The sequence below is a fragment of the Epargyreus clarus genome, unplaced genomic scaffold (assembly GCF_041222505.1).
Source record: "Epargyreus clarus isolate Ecla_fem2 unplaced genomic scaffold, WU_Ecla_fem_2.2 ptg000008l, whole genome shotgun sequence".
In the NCBI taxonomy this organism is placed as follows: domain Eukaryota; kingdom Metazoa; phylum Arthropoda; class Insecta; order Lepidoptera; family Hesperiidae; genus Epargyreus; species Epargyreus clarus.
Genome location: NW_027332216.1, coordinates 12,637,963 through 12,661,270, shown reverse-complemented (window position 1 = coordinate 12,661,270; position 23,308 = coordinate 12,637,963). Strand labels below are relative to the sequence as shown.

Below are 23,308 nucleotides of genomic sequence, written 5' to 3'. Positions count from 1 at the left end.
ACGTTGATTTTTTTATTAACAACTTTTTTATTACTTTAATGCAATTTCGAAGTTTCTTCGAATCGATTCGGTGTCGCTGTCGGTTCAATTGATCAAGTTCTCAATTGAAATCTCATATAGGTGCATTAATTGAAGACAATAACCCTGATTGAAGAGGAAAGAATGAGCAGTAACATTTATGATTTTCATTTTAATTTATTTCAAATAACTGTGTAGCTGTGAAAAGTTTCACTTCTTACTGTGAAAAGTTCTACTTCTCACTAATCACACTGATTTTAATCCTGGTAACTTTATCATTTAACAATTTTAGATAGCCACATTTAAATCGACCTGTCAGTCATGTCATGTGTAAAATGTTTATGTCAGTCAGTTCTACAAACAGCAAACAGCAAAACAAAGGCTTTAAAATATTAAGAAATGGATTGTATAGTTAAGGAATTAAATATAAGTAGTAAAAATATATTTCCCACCAACTCACCCACGTTGTTCACAGTCGTCGTCCATAGTAGTTGGATAAGAAAGTGGTTAAAAAATTTAGAAGTCGATAATTCTGTGGATTTTGCATTACAACCTGGTGAAAGTGCCCCTCATCCCTGGCGGAAAATATTTATAAGGGTAATTTTACAGTTATAATTTATGTTACTAAAAATATTTATACGTTTCTCTATTTTACGCCTAAATAAAATATTTTCAATTTTAGGTACTGAATAAGAAAGTGTCCAAAGTTTTGCCTTTACCGCGGTACAAACTAAACGAAAACAATGCAGAAACGCCCCTTACGTTCTCGCAGCTACTGCAATATGTGTCACAAAGCAACCAAAGGACCCTGTGGAAGGAGTCATATAAGAAATACTCTCAAAATAACGAGACCGCGAGAGAAAGCACGATAGTAAATTTACTGGAGCATGACCAGCTTCTGTCCGAGGTGATACTACGATTGTACGGCTGTAATATAATAAGAATAAGGAATGACCCCTCAGGAAATTTCATTGAGTACAAAGAAATATTACCAAATAAGCACATTTTGAAGTCCTATGAAACTCACGTCAATTTATTAGCTGCTATGTTCACGTTCGAAACTGACAATAACTACTTTATAGTGTACAGAGGTCATTACGAGAATAACTTGTTAGATTTTCTTAACTTTAGTCCAGCTTTAATAGATAAGACATATGCGAGGGGGTTGTTCCTTGTGTATCAGCTGTTGAATGTGTCGAAGGCGTTATGCGACAGGGGCTTAAGTTTGGGGATGCTCACTCTCCAAGATATATACTTGTCCGAGAACTTGTGGCTGCAAGTCATACCGTCGATCACTAATAATGTGTATTGTTTGGATGCCTCATTGATTTATGAGCAGAATAAGAGTAAAGGCACAACCCAGCAGCCTGTTAACCAAGGGTCACAGGCGAAGAGAGGGGAGGAATGGTGTTGGAGGAATGATGCTGTGCAGTTGGAGAAGTTGTGCATGCTGTGGGTTCGAGGCCGGATATCCAATTTGGATTATTTGCTACACTTAAATGTTCTAGCGGGAAGGTCGGCCAATGACCCACAAGCACACTTTATGGTCCCATGGGTCACAGATTTCAGTTCTCGGTGTGGTGAGTTATTTATTTATTTTATTAGGGTATATTGAAAGCACTTGAACGTCATAGAAACCAAAAAATATTGATCATCTCAGGTTGAGTTCATCATAAATATTGCTCCTAAACTTGGTCAAGGAATCAGCTATCCAGGTATATAGCCCTATGTTTATTCCTAATATAACAAGATATTCACATTTAAAATAAGCAAATAAATCTTAAAAAAAATTAAGTAAGCCCACACTTGCAAGCTAAATATCAAAAACTGTAATGTATTTTACCTTTATGGCTTATGGTGCAATAAAGAATCTTTTGGGATTAAGTTGGTAGGAGCATTTTTTACACCATTTTAAGTAATGGAGGCCTTGCATGTATTAATTCTAAAACCATTAAAGCTATTTTTTATAATGATGTTGCTTCATGTAACATTATGTACAATTAAATTGATATTTAAGTGGTATAATCATAAAATCGTAATAAGCATTCATTTGTTCGTCCAATTCATTTGTAAAATGTCACTCTTATCCAGACAATTAGAGCATCTATAATTGGAGTGGTTGTATTAGTTATTAATGGGTGCATTATCTTACAAGTATTTGTGTACTTACTGATTAACATTGTGATATCTAATTTTACACTGCTAATATTTAACTTTTATCTAAGACTTGACAAATGCATTGTTACTAAGCTCTATGTTGGAAAAATTATGGGCCATTTTGCGTATTTTTAATATGTATAAATTTTTATACACAAATAGTTTTTTGGAAAGTTGAAATATTTAAATACATACAATATATTAGAATTGCATTACATCTGATTGGGAAATATATGGAGCCTGGCTCTCTTCCAGGCTGGATGGTAGAGCTATCTATTAAAAAAATTATATAAATTCCATTGTTTGTAAGCACAATCATAATTACACAATACACATCAATACGTAAAAAAATATTCAGTATTGCATACAACAAGCAAAATCATTTCATTTTATATTTATTGCTTTATTATGTTTTATTCAAAAGACTATTGTATTGTTATCGGAGAGAATGTTATTGTTTGCGACAGTGACACTTTTATATAGCCTTGACTGTATTTTCTCTTGACAATACAATACCTACGTTTTGATAATGTTATTTTATCAAGAGCATTTTAAATGAGGTGGAAAATTTTACTTTGGACTGTATACAAAACAAAGTAATGCTACAAATTTTTGTGTTGATTATTTTGTATCTTTAATTTAACTGTGTACTAAATGTAATAAAAATCTAAAATGTACCTATAATTTTTTAGTTTATGTTTTTGTTTTCAAAGTAATTATGTATTTTTACACATAGAGTATCATAAAAATATAACTACTAAAAGACTACTACTACTTTGTTAAATAGCAATAGTTAAAACAGAGACATAACACTACACTACACGAAAGTATGGTCATAAATTGTGACGATTTGTACTGATATTTTGATAATGAGGCAACCATTTTTGTCCTCAACAATTGCAAAGAACCCTTGCTCTATATCCAGTTGGTAACAGAAGTCCATGGGCTGCAATCACCACTTAACATCAGGTGGCTGCTCTTTTGCTACTGCTCCTTAGCTACTTCAATCTTATAAATTGTATAGTTATTAAGTTATTGTTGTTCTAGGGCGTAACTGGCGCGACCTGAGCAAGTCCAAGTACCGTCTGAACAAAGGGGACCGGCAGCTGGACATGACGTACGATGTGACCAGCGCGAACGGTCAGATTCCCCACCACGTCTCTGATGCCCTGTCGGACATCACCTGCTACGTGTATCTGGCTCGAAGGTCCATAATCTGTCAAGATGTTTAAGTTTAATCTCGCGACAAGCTTTTTCTAATGAATCTATATTGAGTTTTAGGGTAAATGAATGGTCTTAAAGTTAATTTTCTTTTAAAATTAAAAAAGAGCTTGTTCTTTTTTAATTTTATTTACTATTAATTTATTTAAATTCGAGTCGGTCAGTTCTGATACTGAGGACTAAGATAGAATGAGTCATATTTGTATCATAGTTTCGCTATAAGCATCGAATAAAGCAACTGCTTTGCTCCAATATTATAAGGTATAAATTAGTGTAGCGGTCAGTTCAACGCAGTTGAAACATTAAGAAACCTACCTACCATTGTAATTTACCTATCTATCTTTTTTCTTTATATAAGTTTGTATTTTTTTATCTTTCGTAGAACACCAAAAGAGATCCTGTGTAAATACGTGCGCAACAAGTGGGTGCCGGCGGAGTACCCCGCGTCCATCCAGCGCGTGCAGGAGTGGACGCCGGACGAGTGTATACCGGAGTTCTACACCGATCCCGCCGTCTTCAAGAGCATACACGAGGATCTGCCGGTATTTAGTTGTTTGACCTTTTGTACGTATATCTTTCTGGTGGTCATTGGGTCTTCTCTATCACGGGAGGAGGCCTAGCGCAGTGCTTTTCCAAGTGTCTCTATAAGAGGGTCGCGGAGGATTCCGACGCCTTGGTAAAAAATAATATAACTACAAAAATATTTACAAAGGATATTATAACTGTAGGTACATTTCTAGTTATTAATTATGTATTTAACCTAAACCCAATTTTTATTTTGTGTCGTGTGTGTTAATGAAGTTGTTAAAAACTGTTTCAAGCTAAGACGATCGTGTCATGAAAAAGTCTAAAAACACTGGTATTTTTAAAGTAAAAGTCAACATTGTCTATCAACTATCCGTAACGCTGCGAACAAAGTCGATATTAAACGTTAGTGCAGCATAAATTAGCTGCAGGTCAAGGTGATAAGGATGCAACTGACAAACTATTATCTGAATTGAAAACATCCGTTAATGTATGCATCGCAAGCGCACATAATTATTTATGCGCTCAAAGGTAATAAATTAATGAAGAGTGATTTACCTATATCTTTTATTGCTTTCCGAGTGATATTTTGAGATACAGTGGCGGAGAGTTCGTTCGGGTCTCCCGGGGAATTTGAATGTACTACTTCTATACAGAATTAGTCGGCGAAAATAGTTCGTCAAAATTGTTTGGAGTTTATGATTCTCATTAGTCTCCAAATAAAGAAACCGAATTTCATGTATCTAGCTTTAATAGTTTTTGAGTTATTAAGGGGTCGAAAGTAGCTCCAAATGTTTCCTGTAATATAACACTTAGTGCTGTGTCCTTTTTTTCAGCACTTGACTGAAACGCTTTTGCGTGCTTAGATCTCTGTAGTTTGTCAAAAAAAATGGGGATGTCTGTCATATTATCACGCGCTCTCTTTATAGAAAATACATAATATGTGCCCAGTAGTGGGTTTAAGTTGATTATGCGTTATTTATTGACTGCTCCCCAAAAGTATCGCGTTTAGGTATTGTATACGAGCCTATAAACTCGATCAATTTGTTTCTATCTACAAGGTCCTTGATAACGTAAACTGGTTACATTTGATAGGAGTATTATATATAGCCCCACGCCAAGCGTGACACTCTAACAGCTACATATCATATTGTAATGTCATAAAGTTTACTTTTGTATAACGGCGTATATTGTAACGCTTCATGGACCTGTTTGCAAATTAACATTGTATGTAAATATATTACTCAATTTTATGTAAGATATTAATTTATAGTTAAGTAGATATCTTTTCTTGGTATTTTAATACCGAATTACGTTTTTATCTATAGGTGTGGAGGGAGGTTATTTTGACGTTGTGGATGTCCCATTTGGATGTAAATCGTAAGTCCTAAATAGTCACGAATATAATAAAATGAGGTCATATTATATTGTTGAAATGGATTAGGTACACACGAATATACCATAATTTCAACATAACATTTATAACACTGTTTTTTTTTTATCTAAGGGAGAGGTTCACATATATTTTTTACAATTATAGGATCTAGGTATCCCGTCATGGGCGACTTGCGTCGAGGACTTCATAACGAAGCACAGAGAAGCACTAGAAAGCACGCACGTCTCTGAAAACCTACACCACTGGATCGATATCACTTTTGGCTACAAGTGAGTTTAATTGTTTCTGGGAATACAATTTTTATGGGTTCAATTATTAGGTATACCTTGTTTTGCTATAATGAGTTGTACCTTTTTACGTACATCAATATAATGTATATGAATACATTATATTGATATTCAGAAGTATCTTTTGCTGTACAAATACGAGTTTGTAAGATTATAATTTTTTATAACAATTTGCATATAATATCGACGAAGAGGATGTAAGCCTCTGTTGTGTATCATAACTAATTTGTACAAGGAATTTGTTCTTTGTTGAAGAACGATCTTTGCTAGATAATTTTTCAGTTAGAACGAGTTATTACTTATAAAAATCTCTTACGCTTTTACATCGAGAGCACACTGTAATAAAGCTGTTTTAATTAATTTTAACATGGATTTCCGCAAAGTAACGCCTGATATTATCTAATAGCTCGAAAAAAATAAAATAAAAAGGCAACATTTACCAGAAGATCCTAAGTCTTAACGAGAAAGCTCTTTACCAGACCAGTTAAGACGTGTGTTACATAAGAGATTCGGACATCCAGGTTGTCCGGCGGTCCCGCGGTGAAGGCGAAGAACGTGTGCCTGTCGCTGGTGGACGGGCACACGTGTGCGCGACGCGGCGCCGCCGTGCAGCTGCTGTGCGCGCCGCACCCGCCGCGCCGCGTGCGCGCGCCGCCGCCCGCGCCGCCCCGCCTGCGCTGGACCGCGCCGCGCGACACCAGTGAGTATAGCCTGCGCCACACTTCTAGTCCACTCTGAAGTTGTTGCGCGCTGGTCAAGTCAGAGGGCCAATGTGGTCGAACACAACTACAAGCATATACTTTGTAGCAAAGTAAGGGCACACTAACGCAGCTATGTACCCGTGGGCGAAAGCGAGCAACGGAGGATAGCAAACACTAAAGGCTGTGCAGCTGCCTGATTTGGACTGGCTATTCACAAAAAAAATTGTGACAAGTCAATAAACATTATTTGCAGCAATACATTCCTATGTAAAATTACCTAAAATAGTTAACTTTTTTATTTACAGAAAAAGCTGTCCGTGACAGCTCAGATGATTTGTCTGAAGAGGAAGAAGAATCGACCAGCCTCCCCCAGCACATCTCTAGGCTCACCGTCCCTCCGCAACGCTTGCGATCGCGGCACAAGAGCAGCAATAGAGCACGATCTCTCTCCAAAGGACAGGAAACCGAAGAATCTTCTGTCAGCGAAAGTAGAGCATCGTCCCATTCGAGACATTATAGAGTCCAACGCTCTGAGCTCGGGAAAGGAGTCATATATCTTCCGAAGGAGTTCAATCCAGCCGCGTTAATCCAGGCACAGGAGACTCTGGACCATTTCAGAACAAAGTGTTTCCTTAGCAGGGCAGCTGACAAAGAGAAGCACAAGGAACATTTGACGGGATTGAACCTGTATCCCGTGCAACAAGAAGAGAGAGAACCGATTAACGGTCAATTGAAAGATGGGTCCGACGAAACGGCGTTCACGAATCACATGTTCCTGGCGTCTTACGATCAAGGATACTTGAAGAAATTCACTCAGGACACTAATTTAGAGAATGTTTTGAAGGAAAGGAAAAACAGAATGTTTAACACCAGATACACGACAGACGCGGCGGTGTACAAACAGTTTGTGACGGAGAGTCGCAGGGAAGACATGTTGGTCATGGGATGCCTTATTGTCGAAATATTCCTCCACACACAGATGAGACCGTTACGAGCCAGTAACGGTACTTTCATGGACAGATACAACAGCTGTCGGACCGTTTTGAAGTACAACTTCAGTGCTATGCCACGATGTGTCAGCTACATGGCGTGTCTTCTTCTAAACGTCCAGCCTCCGACCCTTGCGTTTAGAGAACTAACCCCGAAAAAGGAGGAACCCTTGAAGAGAATTGTGGTGACAGACAAAGGCTTGCCTCCGCCAACACCGGCGCAACTGCTGCAACCACTCTTAATGCAACATTTGATACCGTTTCCTCAAAACTTCACTACCTTGTACAATCTTCTGAGTACTCTTCACGAGTATGAGCTAACAAGCAATGAATTGAGCATATTATACACGTATGAATGCGACGGTGTTCAGTGCGAGAAGTACCAAAATGTTGATAAAACGAAGCTTTATTTCAACCAGAAGATAGCAGAAGGGAAGATACAAGCGTGCGTCATTCACTTAGGCGTACTATTGAACCAAGTCGCTGGTCACAATCAGTTTGATGTTCTTGACATTTTTCTCCAACACTACATTGAGTTGCTCGAGAGGAAAGATACCTCAGTATTAGCTGCATGGCATCTATTCGATACTGTTAGTAAAGCGCTTGGACCAGCTGAGACCAGAAATAAGTTGTTGAAACACATATTGAATCTCTATGAAGATGACGACTTCATTTTCGATAAGCCAGACCAACACAAATTAACAGAAGTTGATGTTATATCCGCTGGTAACTTGGCAAGCAAACAGAAATTCGTGAAACTGTATCATAACATATTCTTACTGCAACTTATGGTGCGACTGGGTCTTCAATGCTTTTTGGATAATTTCACTCAGCATTTAGTGGAAGCTGTCGGTGGATACAAGGACATCAGCTTGGAAGTAGGTTCTCCAGGGCACCTCTGTCATAATCGAACATTATCGAACAAGAAGCCGCGATATTCGGACGATAATGTGAAGAACGCATTAACTTCAACATCTGATATATTTTCCCCCGATACCTCATACGGTTCTGAGCACGTAATAACTCCAAATATTGAGAAAACTATGGCCGAAGTCAGCGAAGTTTTGAAAGAGAAAGAGAAAGACGTCGATAGCAGAAGCGAAAATGAATTGTTCCACTTTGAAAACGACAGAGACAGGAATCCTAGTCGGAGCAGTAGGAGTAAATCGCCGACTGGATCGGTGGACTCCAACAACGCTCTAAAAGAATCAACAGTATTGCAGACTCCGTCACCGTCAATAGAGTATGTATCTCCTGGGAATACAAAGATATTCGCAAACAGCATAACTTCATTGAATTGCAAAGAACCGAATGTTGTAATTAGTAGAGATGATGACCGCGACAATTTCCCAGAAACTCCGTCAAAAGGGCCAATGTCACCGACTATAGAGATCCCGAAGCCGATGTTCACGAGTTACTTGCATTTCGCTGATGACGACAGCAAAGATACTCGCAGAGAACTAAACAGCAATCGTGTCAGAAGTTTGGAGCTGAATAGAAATTTTGATAATTTGACTCCCAATTCGACTCGCAGTTTCGTCGAGGAAGATTTAAATCAGGGTAGAGATACCAGCGCATACAAAATATCAGAGATGAGTTCTGAGAGTCTTATCTGGCTGGCTCATCGCTTAGGCCCAGTGCTCACCTGCAGGTATATAACTAGGAACTTGCTCAAGATGCTGACGTTGTGTTATATCGGCAAAGACAACCTGTCGCCGTGGGAAGGGGACGAGCGAGATGAGTTCGATGAGATATCAATAGTCAGCAGCAAGGTTGTTGGCGACAAGAACGCTATAAAAGTCATCAAATGTCTAGCATCTATTGTAGGTAAGTGAAAAAGGATTAATCTGAAAATCGATTTTTGATTATTATTACTAACAATAATTATGAACGGAATAAATTTCTTTAAATTTGCCCCAAATGAGTTGCCAAATGAAGACGTTAGCAAACGAGCATACAGTATACCTGATGGTAAGTGGTTACAGCTGCCTAAGGACATCTGTAATTAACTGCTGATAAGAACGCTACTTGAGGCCACAGGTGCGTTGCTCTTCTGAGAACTAAGTTGGGATATCTCGGATAAGCATGTCTTCTCTATCACACCTTTTAAGTCGGAACATAGAAACGCTTAACACTGCTGTTATTAGACAGAAAAAGATCTGGCGGTGGCTTAAATTTCCCTCCATCTTTCCACATGTTCCATTACTCGTTACAAACGAGCGTGCTAACAACTCCTTTTCGTTTGGGCAGCGATGTACGGCGAGCAGCTGATAATATTCCAATACCTGCCGCACATGGGCGAGCTGATCGCGTCGTCGCGGCGGCGGCTGTCCGCGCCGCTGGAGGGCGGCGTGGTGGCGTGCCTGCAGCTCGTCAAGTACCTGCTGCCGTTCATGTCCGATGTTAAGGTTATGGAGCAACTGCAGGTTTGGAGTTTTCCTAGTATTGCTTTTCCGTAATTATAAGGTATTAATTTTATTATAGGAGTTGGACCCGTGGGATTTTATTCTTATAACATTATTATTTTATTTTACGTTTGTTGTCGCGTTTAACGATTTAAAGGTCCTTAATGATGATTCAAAATGAAAAATTACAATAAGAAGCTATATATTTTTCAAATGTCTATTCAATGATATCCCACTTAATACTGTTCCTCGACTTTCAATTTTTTCTTTTTACAATAAGGCGTCTAGTTGTAGCGATGTTGAATTTTGATTACTGTCATATCTTTAGTTACATTCGCAAAATTAAGACAAATGTAAGAATCATCAATATCAGCCCTCGTTGTAGTAGTGTAGGTAACGTATGTTGTCAGTGTGTGTATGCGTAACATTTAGGCTAAGTTAAGGTAATAGATTTAAGACAGTAATAAACTATCAATCACTCGGAACGCTCGTCTTTCAATCGTAACCCCCACACTTCACTCGTGATTGGTCTCTAGAGATGCATAAAGGAACAAAAATCATATATAAACACTTTATACATTTTTGCGTCGTATAGTCAAAACAAAACAAAACCGCTTCTTCCAGGACACGTTCTTGAAGTCGATCCTACAGCCGGCTCTACGTCTGGCGGGCACGGCGCGGTGTGCGTGCCCCAGCGGCGCGGTGGCGCGCGCGGCGCTCGCCCGCAAGCTGCTGGACGCGCTGTACGCGCTCGCGCTGCGCATCGGGCCCGAGATGACGCGCAAGCACCTCTGCGTGCCCGCCTTGCAGAGGTACGATATGTGGACGTATACCTGATGGTAAGTGGTTCCTGCTGTCTATGGACATATGTAATCGATTCTTGATAAGAACGCTACTTGAGGCCACATTGCTCTTCTGAGAACTAAGTTGGGACACCTCGGATAACTATGTCTTCTCTATCAGACCTCTTAAGTCAGAACATAGAAACGCTTAACACTGCTGTTATTAGACAGAAAAAGATCTGGCGGTGGCTTAAATTTCCCTCCACCTTTCCACATGTTCCATTACTCGTTACAAACGCGCTGATTACTCCTTTTCGTTTGGGCAGCGATGTACGGTGAGCAGCTGATAATATTCCAATACCTGCCGCACATGGGCGAGCTGATCGCGTCGTCAGACGACGGCGACAGAGATATATGGACGTATACGACGGGGATTAAGGGGCTCGTGGGTCGGGGTTCGAATTGTTTAATATGCTTAGCTTGATGTATGATATTCATTATGAATACGGTTTTTTTTTCAGATTTTTCTTGACGTTCGATAAGGCTACAGGAAAGACAGACAATTGGCCAAAACAGGAAGAAACCAACGCTGAGAAGGTTAATATGTCTAAATTAAATTATCCATAAAATATAAAATTTTGAGAAAGAAATAACTTATAGACTATTATATTCATTGATGATTGATGATGTATACTTTAAAAAATGTACTGCAAGCAAAGTCTATATTCGTGTATATTTCAAATCAGCTGTCGGAAGCGGAGTGGTCGGAGGCGCGCGCGGACGGCTACCTGGAGATCTGCCGCGACGGCAGCACCGCGGAGTGGGCCGTGCGCGAGGGCCGCGTGGTGCGCGCCGACCTGCCCGAGCCGCACTCGCCGCCCGCGCCCGCGCCGCCGCCCGACCCCGCCGCGCTCACCGTGAGTGCCCCTCTAGTGCGCCGCCGCTGTGCGCGCGCGAGGCCGCGTGGTGCGCGCCGACCTGCCCGAGCCGCACTCGCCGCCCGCGCCCGCGCCGCCGCCCGACCCCGCCGCGCTCACCGTGAGTGCCCCTCTAGTGCGCCGCCGCTGTGCGCGCGCGAGGCCGCGTGGTGCGCGCCGACCTGCCCGAGCCGCACTCGCCGCCCGCGCCCGCGCCGCCGCCCGACCCCGCCGCGCTCACCGTGAGTGCCCCTCTAGTGCGCCGCCGCTGTGCGCGCGCGAGGCCGCGTGGTGCGCGCCGACCTGCCCGAGCCGCACTCGCCGCCCGCGCCCGCGCCGCCGCCCGACCCCGCCGCGCTCACCGTGAGTGCCCCTCTAGTGCGCCGCCGCTGTGCGCGCGCGAGGCCGCGTGGTGCGCGCCGACCTGCCCGAGCCGCACTCGCCGCCCGCGCCCGCGCCGCCGCCCGACCCCGCCGCGCTCACCGTGAGTGCCCCTCTAGTGCGCCGCCGCTGTGCGCGCGCGAGGCCGCGTGGTGCGCGCCGACCTGCCCGAGCCGCACTCGCCGCCCGCGCCCGCGCCGCCGCCCGACCCCGCCGCGCTCACCGTGAGTGCCCCTCTAGTGCGCCGCCGCTGTGCGCGCGCGAGGCCGCGTGGTGCGCGCCGACCTGCCCGAGCCGCACTCGCCGCCCGCGCCCGCGCCGCCGCCCGACCCCGCCGCGCTCACCGTGAGTGCCCCTCTAGTGCGCCGCCGCTGTGCGCGCGCGAGGCCGCGTGGTGCGCCGACCTGCCCGAGCCGCACTCGCCGCCTGCGCCCGCGCCGCCGCCCGACCCCGCCGCGCTGACTTCAATATGCTCAACATTAACTTACCCAACTATGCTCAGTAGAAGTTATCCCCATTTCCCCCCCCCCCCATTTGACTACATTATTTTGCTGATCCTGCGCATATCGTAAGTACCCCAGTTCAACCTATACATTTGACTTTGCCGGGATCACCGTAAAATTGATCTACCTACAAGCCCTACCGACGCTACACTGACAGTAAATTATTCCCATCTGCAAATGCTGGAGTCGAACAACGAAGAACTACTCAGTACATCCTTACCAAACACCATGCCTAAAATGGATTATTACTACAACCTATGTTAATGTTTTTAAAATAACAAATCAATTTTAACGAAAAGACTTATTTCCTCTCCCCGATCAGGCCCAAGAGGAGCTGGTGCTGGTGTTCGACGCGCAGCTGGCGTTCCGCGCGTACGGCGCGTTCGCGCGGCTGGTGGGCGCGGACACGCTGGAGCGCGCGCTCAAGAACACCGACACCGTGCGCGCGCTGTGCCGCGCCTGGGCGCACCGGGCGGACGGGAGGTTAGTGGGGTTTTCTATTATGACACACTTTGATAAGTTAAATAGAAAGATACTTCAACCCTTGAAATTTAATAAAGCCACAAAAGACTGATTTGTAATTTATTTTTTAATGCCATGACACTAAAAAAACATGTTTACGTCTAAATAACGAATACTACGTAATTTACGTAATTAATAAATACGTATTTCAAACATTTTAAGGACATTTAAGCACGGAGACGTGGCAAGACTTTATTTACGCAACAATTTCAATTCTTAAAACTGGTTACACTTTCTTCTTAGGCACTCCTATCTATCTTTGTATTATACTTATCTATGAAGGCACAGTACAAGTTTTTTTTACTTTATACTTAGACATATATATACATATATAATAATGATCTTTCTTGTGGAAAAGAAAACGAAATTTGTTGTTCTGTAAAATAGAAATTTTATTCTATTAATCTATATTCTATGTACAATAAAAAATTAAAATGATATAAATGATTAAATAAATAAACAAACCTGTAAAATAGAAAAACGACATTAAACGTTTTTTATTCCACTAAAACATTTGTCTATTTAAATATATGTGACATAGAATTTAATGTCTCAAATAAATAGACAATAGAGAAAAAGTTCATAGATAAAAAAAAATAAATTAACTTTTTCTTTACATCTCCCCCCCTGGAGAAAGAAAATAATAATAATAATACTAATAATAATTACAATTAAAGTTAACTTAATTCATCTTCAAAAATAATAATCTTCTTCTTAATTCTTTACTCATCTTCGTTTTCCTCTTCTTCTTCATCTTCTATTCTCATTCTAGGAACTGGAATCAGTTTTGTAATATGGAATAGATTTGATTCAGATTTATTGTGACCTGTTTCAATTTTGTATATTGAGTTTGAAATCTTTTCAGTAATTTTATATGGTCCAATCTTTAGTTCATCTAATTTCTTCCTGTTTAATTTATTTCCATTTTCAACATACACCATATCTCCTACATGGAATTCATGGTGTTTTCGATTTTTGTCGAATAAAGTTTTATTATAGTTATGTGATTTCATCGTGTTATCCAGTGCTGTTTGTCTGTCTTTGATCCAATCATTATTAGATTTGTTTTCCTTCAATTCTTCTGGTAGAATTCTACTATCCGTACCATATAAAAGATAACTTGGAGTAAAGCCAGTAACCGTGTGATTAGTATCATTATATTTATTCACGCACTCTCGAGCTATTGTTGTCCACGCCATTTTCTTTCCTTTTTCATTTATTTTGCATCTGATTTTATTCACCAATGTTTGATTCAGTCTTTCATTTAGACCATTCGAGAATGGTGCATTTACTGCCGTAAAAACCACTGGTATTCTTTTTTCATTCAGAAAATTCTTAAATTCTTTCGAATTGATACCCGGGTATTGATCAGTGAGAAGCATACCAATATCTCCTGTTTCCAATGTATCTTTGACCAATTTTATAAAATCTCTTGCATTCTGGGTCTTTGAAGTCAAAATAAACGCATATCTTGTGAAATGATCTACCAACAGGTGTAGATATTTTTTTGTTGACCGTGAACCTCCGAAACCTCCAATTGTATCTATTGAGACAATTTCAAAAGGTTTTGTTGCTGGCCCTAAATGGGACATCAATCCAAATTTCTTAAGTCCTCTTGATTTATTTTTTAAACAAATCTCACAACTTTTACAAATTATTTTTATATTTTTTGTCAAATTTTTTGCTGTATAGAGTGGACAAATTGTCTTTTGCATTTGTCGAATTCCAATATGGCATAAGTTTTCATGTATATTTCTAACGAGTTTAATGCTAAATTCTTCTGATAGTATTATCTTTTGCTGCCTCCTAAAATTTTTAAAATATATACCCTTATTTTCAATTAACTTGTTTATGTTATTTTGTATTTCCATATTCTTATTCTGATCCTTTAAAATATCTTCCATCTTTATTAAATTGACAATTTTTAATTGTTCATCTTTATTCTCATCGGGTTCTAATACGGGATTCCTGCTTAAACAGTCAGCTTCTAAATTTGTTTTACCTGGAGCATATTTGATTTGAAAATCATATTGAGATAAATAATATGTCAAATCTCCTAACTCTTCATCTGTTCTAGATTTTAGGTTCATATTTTCCAACGGTTTGTGGTCTGAATAAACTGTAAATGTTTTACCTATCAACCAATATTGCCAATATCTCACAGCTTCTTTGATAGCTAAACATTCCAAGTATATTGCTTTCTTTTTCTTTTGAGCTTCATTGAGTTTTTTCGAAAAGTAAGCTACTGGTTTTTCTTTTCCGTCTGTTTGTATTTGTTTTAAAATAGCACCAATACCTTCTAAAGAAGCATCAGTATAAATATTTATGGGTAAATCTTGATCGAATATTTCTAAGACTGGTTGTGAACATAATAGGTTTTTCATCATCTCAAATGCTTTCTGGCATTCAGCAGACCAAACAAACTTTTGATTTTTCCTGAGTAATTTATGTAATGGGTCTAATACTATTGCACTCCTTGGTATATATTCATGGTAAAAATTTATCTTTCCTAGAAATTGTCTTATATTTTTTTGCGTCTTTGGAACAGGAAATTTTTTTATCGAAACTAAATTGTCTTTTATTGGTCTTATACAATTATTTTGTATTATATGGCCCAAATATTTCACTGAATCTGTGGCAAATGTGCATTTTGTAAATTTTAACCTAAAACCTTCTACCTTAATAGCTTCTAACAACTGCGATAGGTGATTAATATGTTCGGGAAAAGTCTTTGAGAATATAAGAATGTCATCTATGTAATTAACACAAAAATCTGTAAGTTTATACTTTCTCAAAATATTTGATAATATCCTCTGAAAAATTGCTGGTGAAGTCTTAAGTCCAAAAGGTAGGCATGTCCATTGGAAATGTCCTTCCTGTGTTACGAATGCAGTCTTATTCCTATCTTCAATTCTTAGAGGAATCGACCAAAAGGCAGAATTAATGTCGAGAGCGGAAAAAAATTTACAATTCCTCGTCTTTAACATTAGATCATCAATTAACGGAAATGGTTGAGCTTGGGGTACTACTATTTTATTCAAGTCTCGGAAATCTATACACAACCTAGATTTCCTGTTATCTTCTTTCTTGAATGCTAAAGTCACAGGTGCAGCAAATGGACTGTAGGATTCTTCTATCAACTTATTGTCTAGTAATTTTGCTATTTGTTCTTCTATTTCCTTTTTATCCTCTACCGTGCATCTATACGGTCTCTTACTGCAATATTTATCCACTAATAAATCTATTCTCGCTTCATATCCATTGACAGTACCAATGTCATACTTACTTTTTGCAAAAACGGACTTATATTTGGAAACCAACATATCTATTTCAGATTTTTGATAAAGATTCAAATGATCAGTTTTTATTTCAAAATTGTCCTCTTTCACATGTTCATTAAAATTTATTTTGAATTCCTGTATAGTGCTGCAGTTCTCTCTATTTATTAAGTCAGTCTCTTGTTTTATATTGGCTATAACCTCTTGTTCAATATTTAGACCACTTTTCTGAGTGATTTTTAAATGTTCGTCTTGGATTAGTTTAAAGTGTATTATTAAATCTAATCCAATCAAAAAGTCGTATTTAAAATGTTCTCTATCCATGATGTATACATCAACCTTTTTTTCTATGTCAAAAATCTTTATTCTTAGAGTTGTCAAACCGTTTGTCTTTTTAACACCATTAATAGTTACTAAATTAGCTTCATTCAAAATATTTCTTTTTCCTTTTATTTTTAATAACTTAGAATTAATCAAAGAAACATTTGAACCTGAATCATAGACTCCATATATTTCTAAATCATTATTTACTAATAGTTTGACCTTTATTAATGGTGTGGTTATTCGTTTTTTTGATCGGTTTCATTCAACTCTGCTTCTATTACTGAATTGTTTACATGTTTGATGAAGTTCTTCTTCATATTAGCGTCTTCTTTTCTTTTAAACCAGCATGTGGCTTCAGGATGATAACGAATCCCTTTATTTAGATCTTCACAAATCTTACATGGACTTTTATTATCATATTTTGTCTCGTCTCTTACATATACATTACTTTTTTTACATGAGAACCTTTTTTTATTAACTATGTATTCATATTTGCTTAATTCATTAAACAAATCCTCTGTCTCTTTTAATATTCCTCTATCAATTCTATTAAGGATAAATTCAGGTAAACCGGCTGCAATGAGATCCAATAAAGTACCTGTGTCAATTGATCTTCGCATGTCCAATAGAAGCTTTTCTTTTCGTATAGCATAATCCAACAAGGACCCATCTTTATATTTGAATAATAATGCATAGGTAACAGGGTTCCATCCCTTGTTGACAAATGAATCACAAAATTTCTCTTTCCATATTGACCATTCTGAATTCATAGATAGTTTTATCATCATTGAGCCATACCAATCCACACAAGACTTATCCATGAACAATCTAAGAATTTCAATTTTCCTTTCATCTGTTGTTATATCAAACCTCAAACATTCTTTTTCAAAAAACTCAATCCACTGCTTTGCATTATAATTTTTGCTAGTAAACTTTTCAATCACAAACTTTTCTGCAATATGTTTTAGACTCTGTTGTTTATTAGTCTGTGTACTCTCTATAATTTTTTCAAATAAGCTTTCTAATTGACTAGTTTTTTGTGAAACAGCAAACTGATTTTCATCATGTATCGCTTCTTCTAGAAATTGATCTCTAAACTGTAAATTACCATCGTCATCTAAATATGTCTTTCTTAAATCTTCTGTCATAGTTATCCAAATTCTTCTTACTTGGTATCTTTTTGTTAAACTATTTTTAACTTTATTATAAACAGTACTTTTCACTATTTCCTTGTGGTGTCCCACAGATTGCAGTTCTTCTGGTATTGTATATATTTTATTATCAATAGTTGCTATTGATGTAATAGAATAAATATTAGATTTACCATCGCTTGTAGGCAATAACGTAAATTCAAAACGAAGTTTTTCCATCGTAAATGAAATGTCAAACAAAATGTCGTTTTATAATAATGATCTTTCTTGTGGAAAAGAAAACGAAATTTGTTGTTCTGTAAAATAGAAATTTTATTCTATTAATCTATATTCTATGTACAATAAAAAATTAAAATGATATAAATGATTAAATAAATAAACAAACCTGTAAAATAGAAAAACGACATTAAACGTTTTTTATTCCACTAAAACATTTGTCTATTTAAATATATGTGACATAGAATTTAATGTCTCAAATAAATAGACAATAGAGAAAAAGTTCATAGATAAAAAAAAATAAATTAACTTTTTCTTTACACATATATACTTTATATACTTTAGACAATATTTTATAAAACATGCAAAATTTTGGCAAAGTTTCTGATTTCTGAAAAAGTATACAGTGAAACGTGAAAAAGCTCTATAAAAGTAAAAAAAAAATGATTTATGATTAATATTTCATTACTCTAAATTAAGTCTATGGTAATTACTCTCAAATAAATGAAAAGAAATAAGATGAATAACACCTGTGGCGTTGTTAAGCGTTACCTTATTTTGGTTCGCATTATCAATACCTACTAAATTGGATCATTGGTTCCAATCCAGTCGATATTTCCAACAAACATTCGAATTCCAGTCCGCCCCTGAGTTCTCCACGTCAAGACAAGCGAGTCCAGACATCGTTCAGCGACGAGCCGATCAGCAAGAAGAGCATCGACATCGCCCCGAGGCCGGACCTGCTGGACCACATGTCCAACTCCAACAGCTTCGGCTCCAACGTCACGCTGGTCGGCAACAGGATAGATGTCGCTAGTGACGCGTGCGAGAATAACCAGGTGTATGGCTTTGAGGCGGTCGCGTACAAGATGGATAATGGAGTTAAGAGTAATAGGTACATTTAAATTAACATATTTTATTCATAGTAGGTTCGTTTACAGATTCTCTTTCATAGCATAATATAAAATAATGAAACAACCATTTCTGATTTTACGTTTTCACTATCATCTACTTGATATTTTAATGTATTTTTCTTTCTTACAAACTCAACCTAATCCTTCCTCAAACACATTACTCCTTTCACATTAATCCAAGGACTAAGTTGGAATGCCTAACGTTATTGTTAACACCTTATTACTTACCTTAAAATCAGAACATAGCAACACATCTATAGCTAAAGCAGAATCTGTGTTAACTCCATAGTTGAATTGCTTAAATACCTAAATTATTTCCATTGCCCAGGCATCTACGTGGAGACTGGCTCATCTACTGGGAGCACGAGATCGGGCGGCCAGATAAGGACACGAGATTTAACTTGAAACAAATCAAGCTGCAAACCTTTGTGGGACACTCGCAGACCGTCAAGTCCATACACTGTCTTGACAATGAGAACAGCTTTATGAGCGGCTCCAAGGATAAGACTGTTAAGTTATGGTCCTTGAGGAATCAGGTACGTGAAAATACTTCTTTTATTGTGTCTATATTTATTTTATACCCGATTTATAGAAATCGGTATCAATATAGATTGAACATATTTAATTGGTTAGACCGAACGATCTGATTCGGTTGAGTTTGACTGAATGAATCGAATGTATTTGAATGAATTGAATATGTTTATGTATAGTATGTTCATTGTAAACGTTTTATTCTCGGAATATTAATATTCAAAGTTGCTAACTCTGTTAGTTATAAGACAATAATGTTCCGGTTGTAAAAAGTAAATTAAAAATATAAGACAAGTTTTAAATTTAAGCAACATGCTCTGCATTCAATTTTCAACTGGATTGGTGTGATACATTTGAATATATTTTTTATCACGGCATTCACAATTGAATGATTGACGAATGACAATGTGAATACATTCTGTCATTCATAGCGCAAATGTCTTGTTTGTACCAAATTGACCTGGGCAAATAAGGCAGCACCCATTTTAGTATGGGACAATCTAAAAGTTATAAAAATGTTATTTTTATTAGGGTGATGGTAACGCAACGTCACAGTGCAACTGGACGTACACGGGCCACAAGAAGGGCGTTTTATCTCTTACCTTCATGGAGTCGATGCGCTTGGCGGTCTCCACAGACTCCGTCGTGCACATCTGGGACCCTTTCATGGAGAGTGTGGTGTCGCAGGTATGACTTTTATACTTCAAATTGAAACTTTCTAAGAAGTAATGAGTATAAAAAAGCTTTGAAAATGAAAATTAAATAAGTTCAAAATTGTTAGTTTTTTGACATATGTTTATCTTATAATATACAGGGTGAATTTTTCAAATTCAAAATTCTTCAAGGCCAAATCGAATCTATAAGGTTTAGCGAAAAATGAAGGAAGGAGGTAAAGACCGATTTTGATAAAAACTAAAATTGCATCATTAGATTTTTAAAATAGCTATTTTTTAGCCGGGAATCGAACGTACATTTTGAAAAAAAAAGACACCCTATATTATTCCAGTATCGGATAGTGTCACATTACATTTATAGATTTTATATATACGAATAAATTGTTAAGGAAGTAATTTTCTGTCTATCAAGAATCGAGATTTTCTCGCCTAGTTTCACTCAAGTCTCAAGAATCAACCTTGCTGTTTTTCCCTCTATCATCTTATATACTCTGTTATCTTTCCACTTATATGTATGCCATTCGTAATAAAAAATAAAAATAATTGTTGATGAACAGTTGGACAGCATGAAGTCAGCAGTGAGCATAGTGCGCGCGATGCCGGGCGGAGCTCGCTCGCTCCTGGCAGCGACTACGGACGCCGCGCTCAAGATCATCGACGCACGCGCACCGCAAAATATGTACGAGTTAAAGGTGAGAGGATGAACATTTTACGTATTTATTTATTTAATTAATTTATAAATAATAAGTCATGTTTTTTTTACTCTTATGTAAATTGTTGAACTTTATCACGCTGTTAATATTTGATAATTATAACTACAGACGTAATTTATAGTATTAGTTTTTATAGTTCTTCCATACGGAAAATATTAACTAACATTTTTAAGTGTTCTGTAAACGTCCGTACTCACCCGACGGCTTAGAGTAAAGTGAATGTCGTCTACATTTAGTGGCGAGTAGGAGAGTGAAAGACGCCATCAATCTGACGGAATGAACTTTTATTGCGTCAATATTCTACCAACACTTCGCAATCAATGTTTTATCTACACAAAATTAAATTAATAGAAAACTTGCAGTTACAGTTGTTTTAGACAATGCAATTTTATCTGTCAAAAAACCGCTTGTTTTTAGTACCCTTTTTTAACATAAACTACATTTAATGACTGCATGCAATGACTTGCATTAAACAAACGCTACATTCTTAATATGTTTGTTTGTGTTCAGTTACCGGCGGTGGCAACAACATTCATCCGCTGCATGTGCGTGTGCGGCGGCGCGGGGGCGGGCGGCGGCTGGGCGGCGGCGGGGCTGGCCGGCGGACACGTGGCCGTGCTCGACCTGCGCAGCGGCCGCCCGCTCGCGCACTGGAAGGCGCACGACGGGGAGGTGAGTGTGACGCACTGACCTCGTCTGACCTTGCCTGACCGGAGTTGACTTTAACGGCACGGTCAGCGTCCTTTGTTCGGCAGTGGTCCGTCTTGTCGGGCGTTTGTGCGTGCGTGCAATGAGCGGCGGCGATACCCGGGCGGTGGGGCTGGAGGGCGGTCACGTGGCCGTGCTCGACCTGGAAGGCGCACGACGGGGAGGTGACCGTGACGCACTGACCTCGTCTGACCTTACTTGGCCTCAGCTGACCTTACTTGACCTCAGCTGACCTCGCTTGACCTGATTTGACCTTAGCGGCGTGATCGGCGTTCGTTTGTTCCTGCGTGCGTGCGCAACGTGCGAACCAACGAATTTACCGACGAACACGTGCGTGTTCGTCGGTAAATTCGTTTGTTTGCTTGTCTGTTCGTTTCATCTTGGTATCTTAGTTTGAATATTCGTTATTTTTTCTTGTTAACTTGTTCACTGGCAATGCCTTTGGTTCTACATTTATCTATTTGTTACTTATCAAAATATTTTTTTTTTATCTTGAGACTTGCGAAGTTATAAGTTCTTCTAGCGCTAGATAATAATGTACGATAATATGAAAAAAATATTGACAAAACAGACACTGTAAAGTTGACTAGTAAATGTCATAAATATTGCAAAATAGGCTAATAACAAAAGTGCGGTCCGTTCCGGTTCAGCGCAGTCATATTTTCTCGGTTCACTTCGCCGTTAGTTAGATTTTTCATTACTTGTATTTTTTTATTTGTTAGTTTTACTTTTAATGGTATACTAATAAATCAATATTAATTAAAGGTACTTCGTCTGGCTGCCGTGGATGAGCACCGCCTGCTGACGTCCGGCCTCGACCAGGTCACGGCATTATGGCGGGTCGATGATGGCGAACTAATCGCACATTTAAAGTAAGTGTGTTCGATTCCGAAGGTACCAACGCTGCACCTTTTTGTTCCTTATAACATAGCAGTATTGTATTTACAGCAGTATTGGGTGCTGTTATGAAACTGGCTTGAAGGGTGTATAAGACTGAGAGACGTCCAAAGGGTTTTACTCTAGGCTTGATTACAGATGTCTCCACGGCAGTGGCCACTTATCATGTGGACTGCAATGCCGTTTGTTACTTATGTATTGCATAAAAATACCCCGGCTTTCTTATTTCCTTTCTGAAAAAAGTAACTTTAGTATTTTAAGTGTCTATTGAAATTTCATGCTGATATATTTTCCCGTCTGCACAGAGGCAGCACAGAGCCCGTCCATTGCCTATCAGTGTACTACAACGAGCTGATATCAGGCACCACGAACAACCGGATAGGCGTCCACACCTCGCTCGACCAGGAGGCCTCTTTCTCAAGTACCAAACTCCGCTCCGACACCTTCAAGGGAGTCCTCACATGCATGTCGGTGCTACCCCTCAACAGGTTGCTCTTACTCGGCAGCGATAATGGCACTATTAGTCTACTTTGCTGATAATTATAAAAGTATTTTTTGGACCCAAATAAAAATTAAGATAAATATTATTTAGAAAAAATACCACAGGCGGCTTACAGCTCTAAACAGCGCTTTTTTATAATCTTAAGGATGAGTATTAAATAAAAGAGTTAAATGAAGAAATAGTACATTTTGTTTGTATAAAATAAATGGATCAGAATTGCTTGCTCACTCAATCTTTACAATATGCGAGTGTGAGTGAGTCTTCTTTACATTAAAAAACAAATAGCATATTTATGCTGCTATTTTGTATAACTAAGTTATAGGGTACTATTGAGAGTAGTCGCTCCGCACGCCGAAAGATTATATAGTACTAAGATCACAAATATTAATTGAATATACCAATGTCTTGAATTATGTTGTAATTTTAATTAAAATAGTTGTGCAATAAGTTTATTAAATAAGAGTATATAACTTAGTTTCTTAATCGTCATCTTGTCTTGGAACAAAAAGTATTAGGCAACTCATTAAAATAATTTCATTCACGCGAAATTGTATTAAACTGAAATCTGCTTTAAAATTATTTTTAGTTAATTTATC

The 23,308-nt window shown here is 38.6% G+C and overlaps 1 protein-coding gene across 1 annotated transcript; it reads left to right on the top strand.

Annotated features, from left to right (window-relative positions):
- Window positions 1–342: 342 nt before the first annotated feature.
- Wdr81 (WD repeat domain 81) lies at window positions 343–23,281 on the top strand. The gene is made up of 19 exons (XM_073076079.1): window positions 343–615; window positions 701–1,598; window positions 3,223–3,382; window positions 3,779–3,938; window positions 5,462–5,586; window positions 6,126–6,304; window positions 6,611–9,121; window positions 9,545–9,720; window positions 10,324–10,511; window positions 11,003–11,078; window positions 11,228–11,398; window positions 12,605–12,765; window positions 18,414–18,668; window positions 19,016–19,223; window positions 19,750–19,905; window positions 20,450–20,584; window positions 21,116–21,277; window positions 22,079–22,185; window positions 22,516–23,281. The coding sequence occupies exons 1-19, from the start codon at window positions 418–420 to the stop codon at window positions 22,745–22,747; spliced, it is 6,258 nt and encodes a 2,085-aa protein (XP_072932180.1). The 5' UTR covers window positions 343–417; the 3' UTR covers window positions 22,748–23,281.
- The last annotated feature ends 27 nt before the right edge of the window (window positions 23,282–23,308 follow it).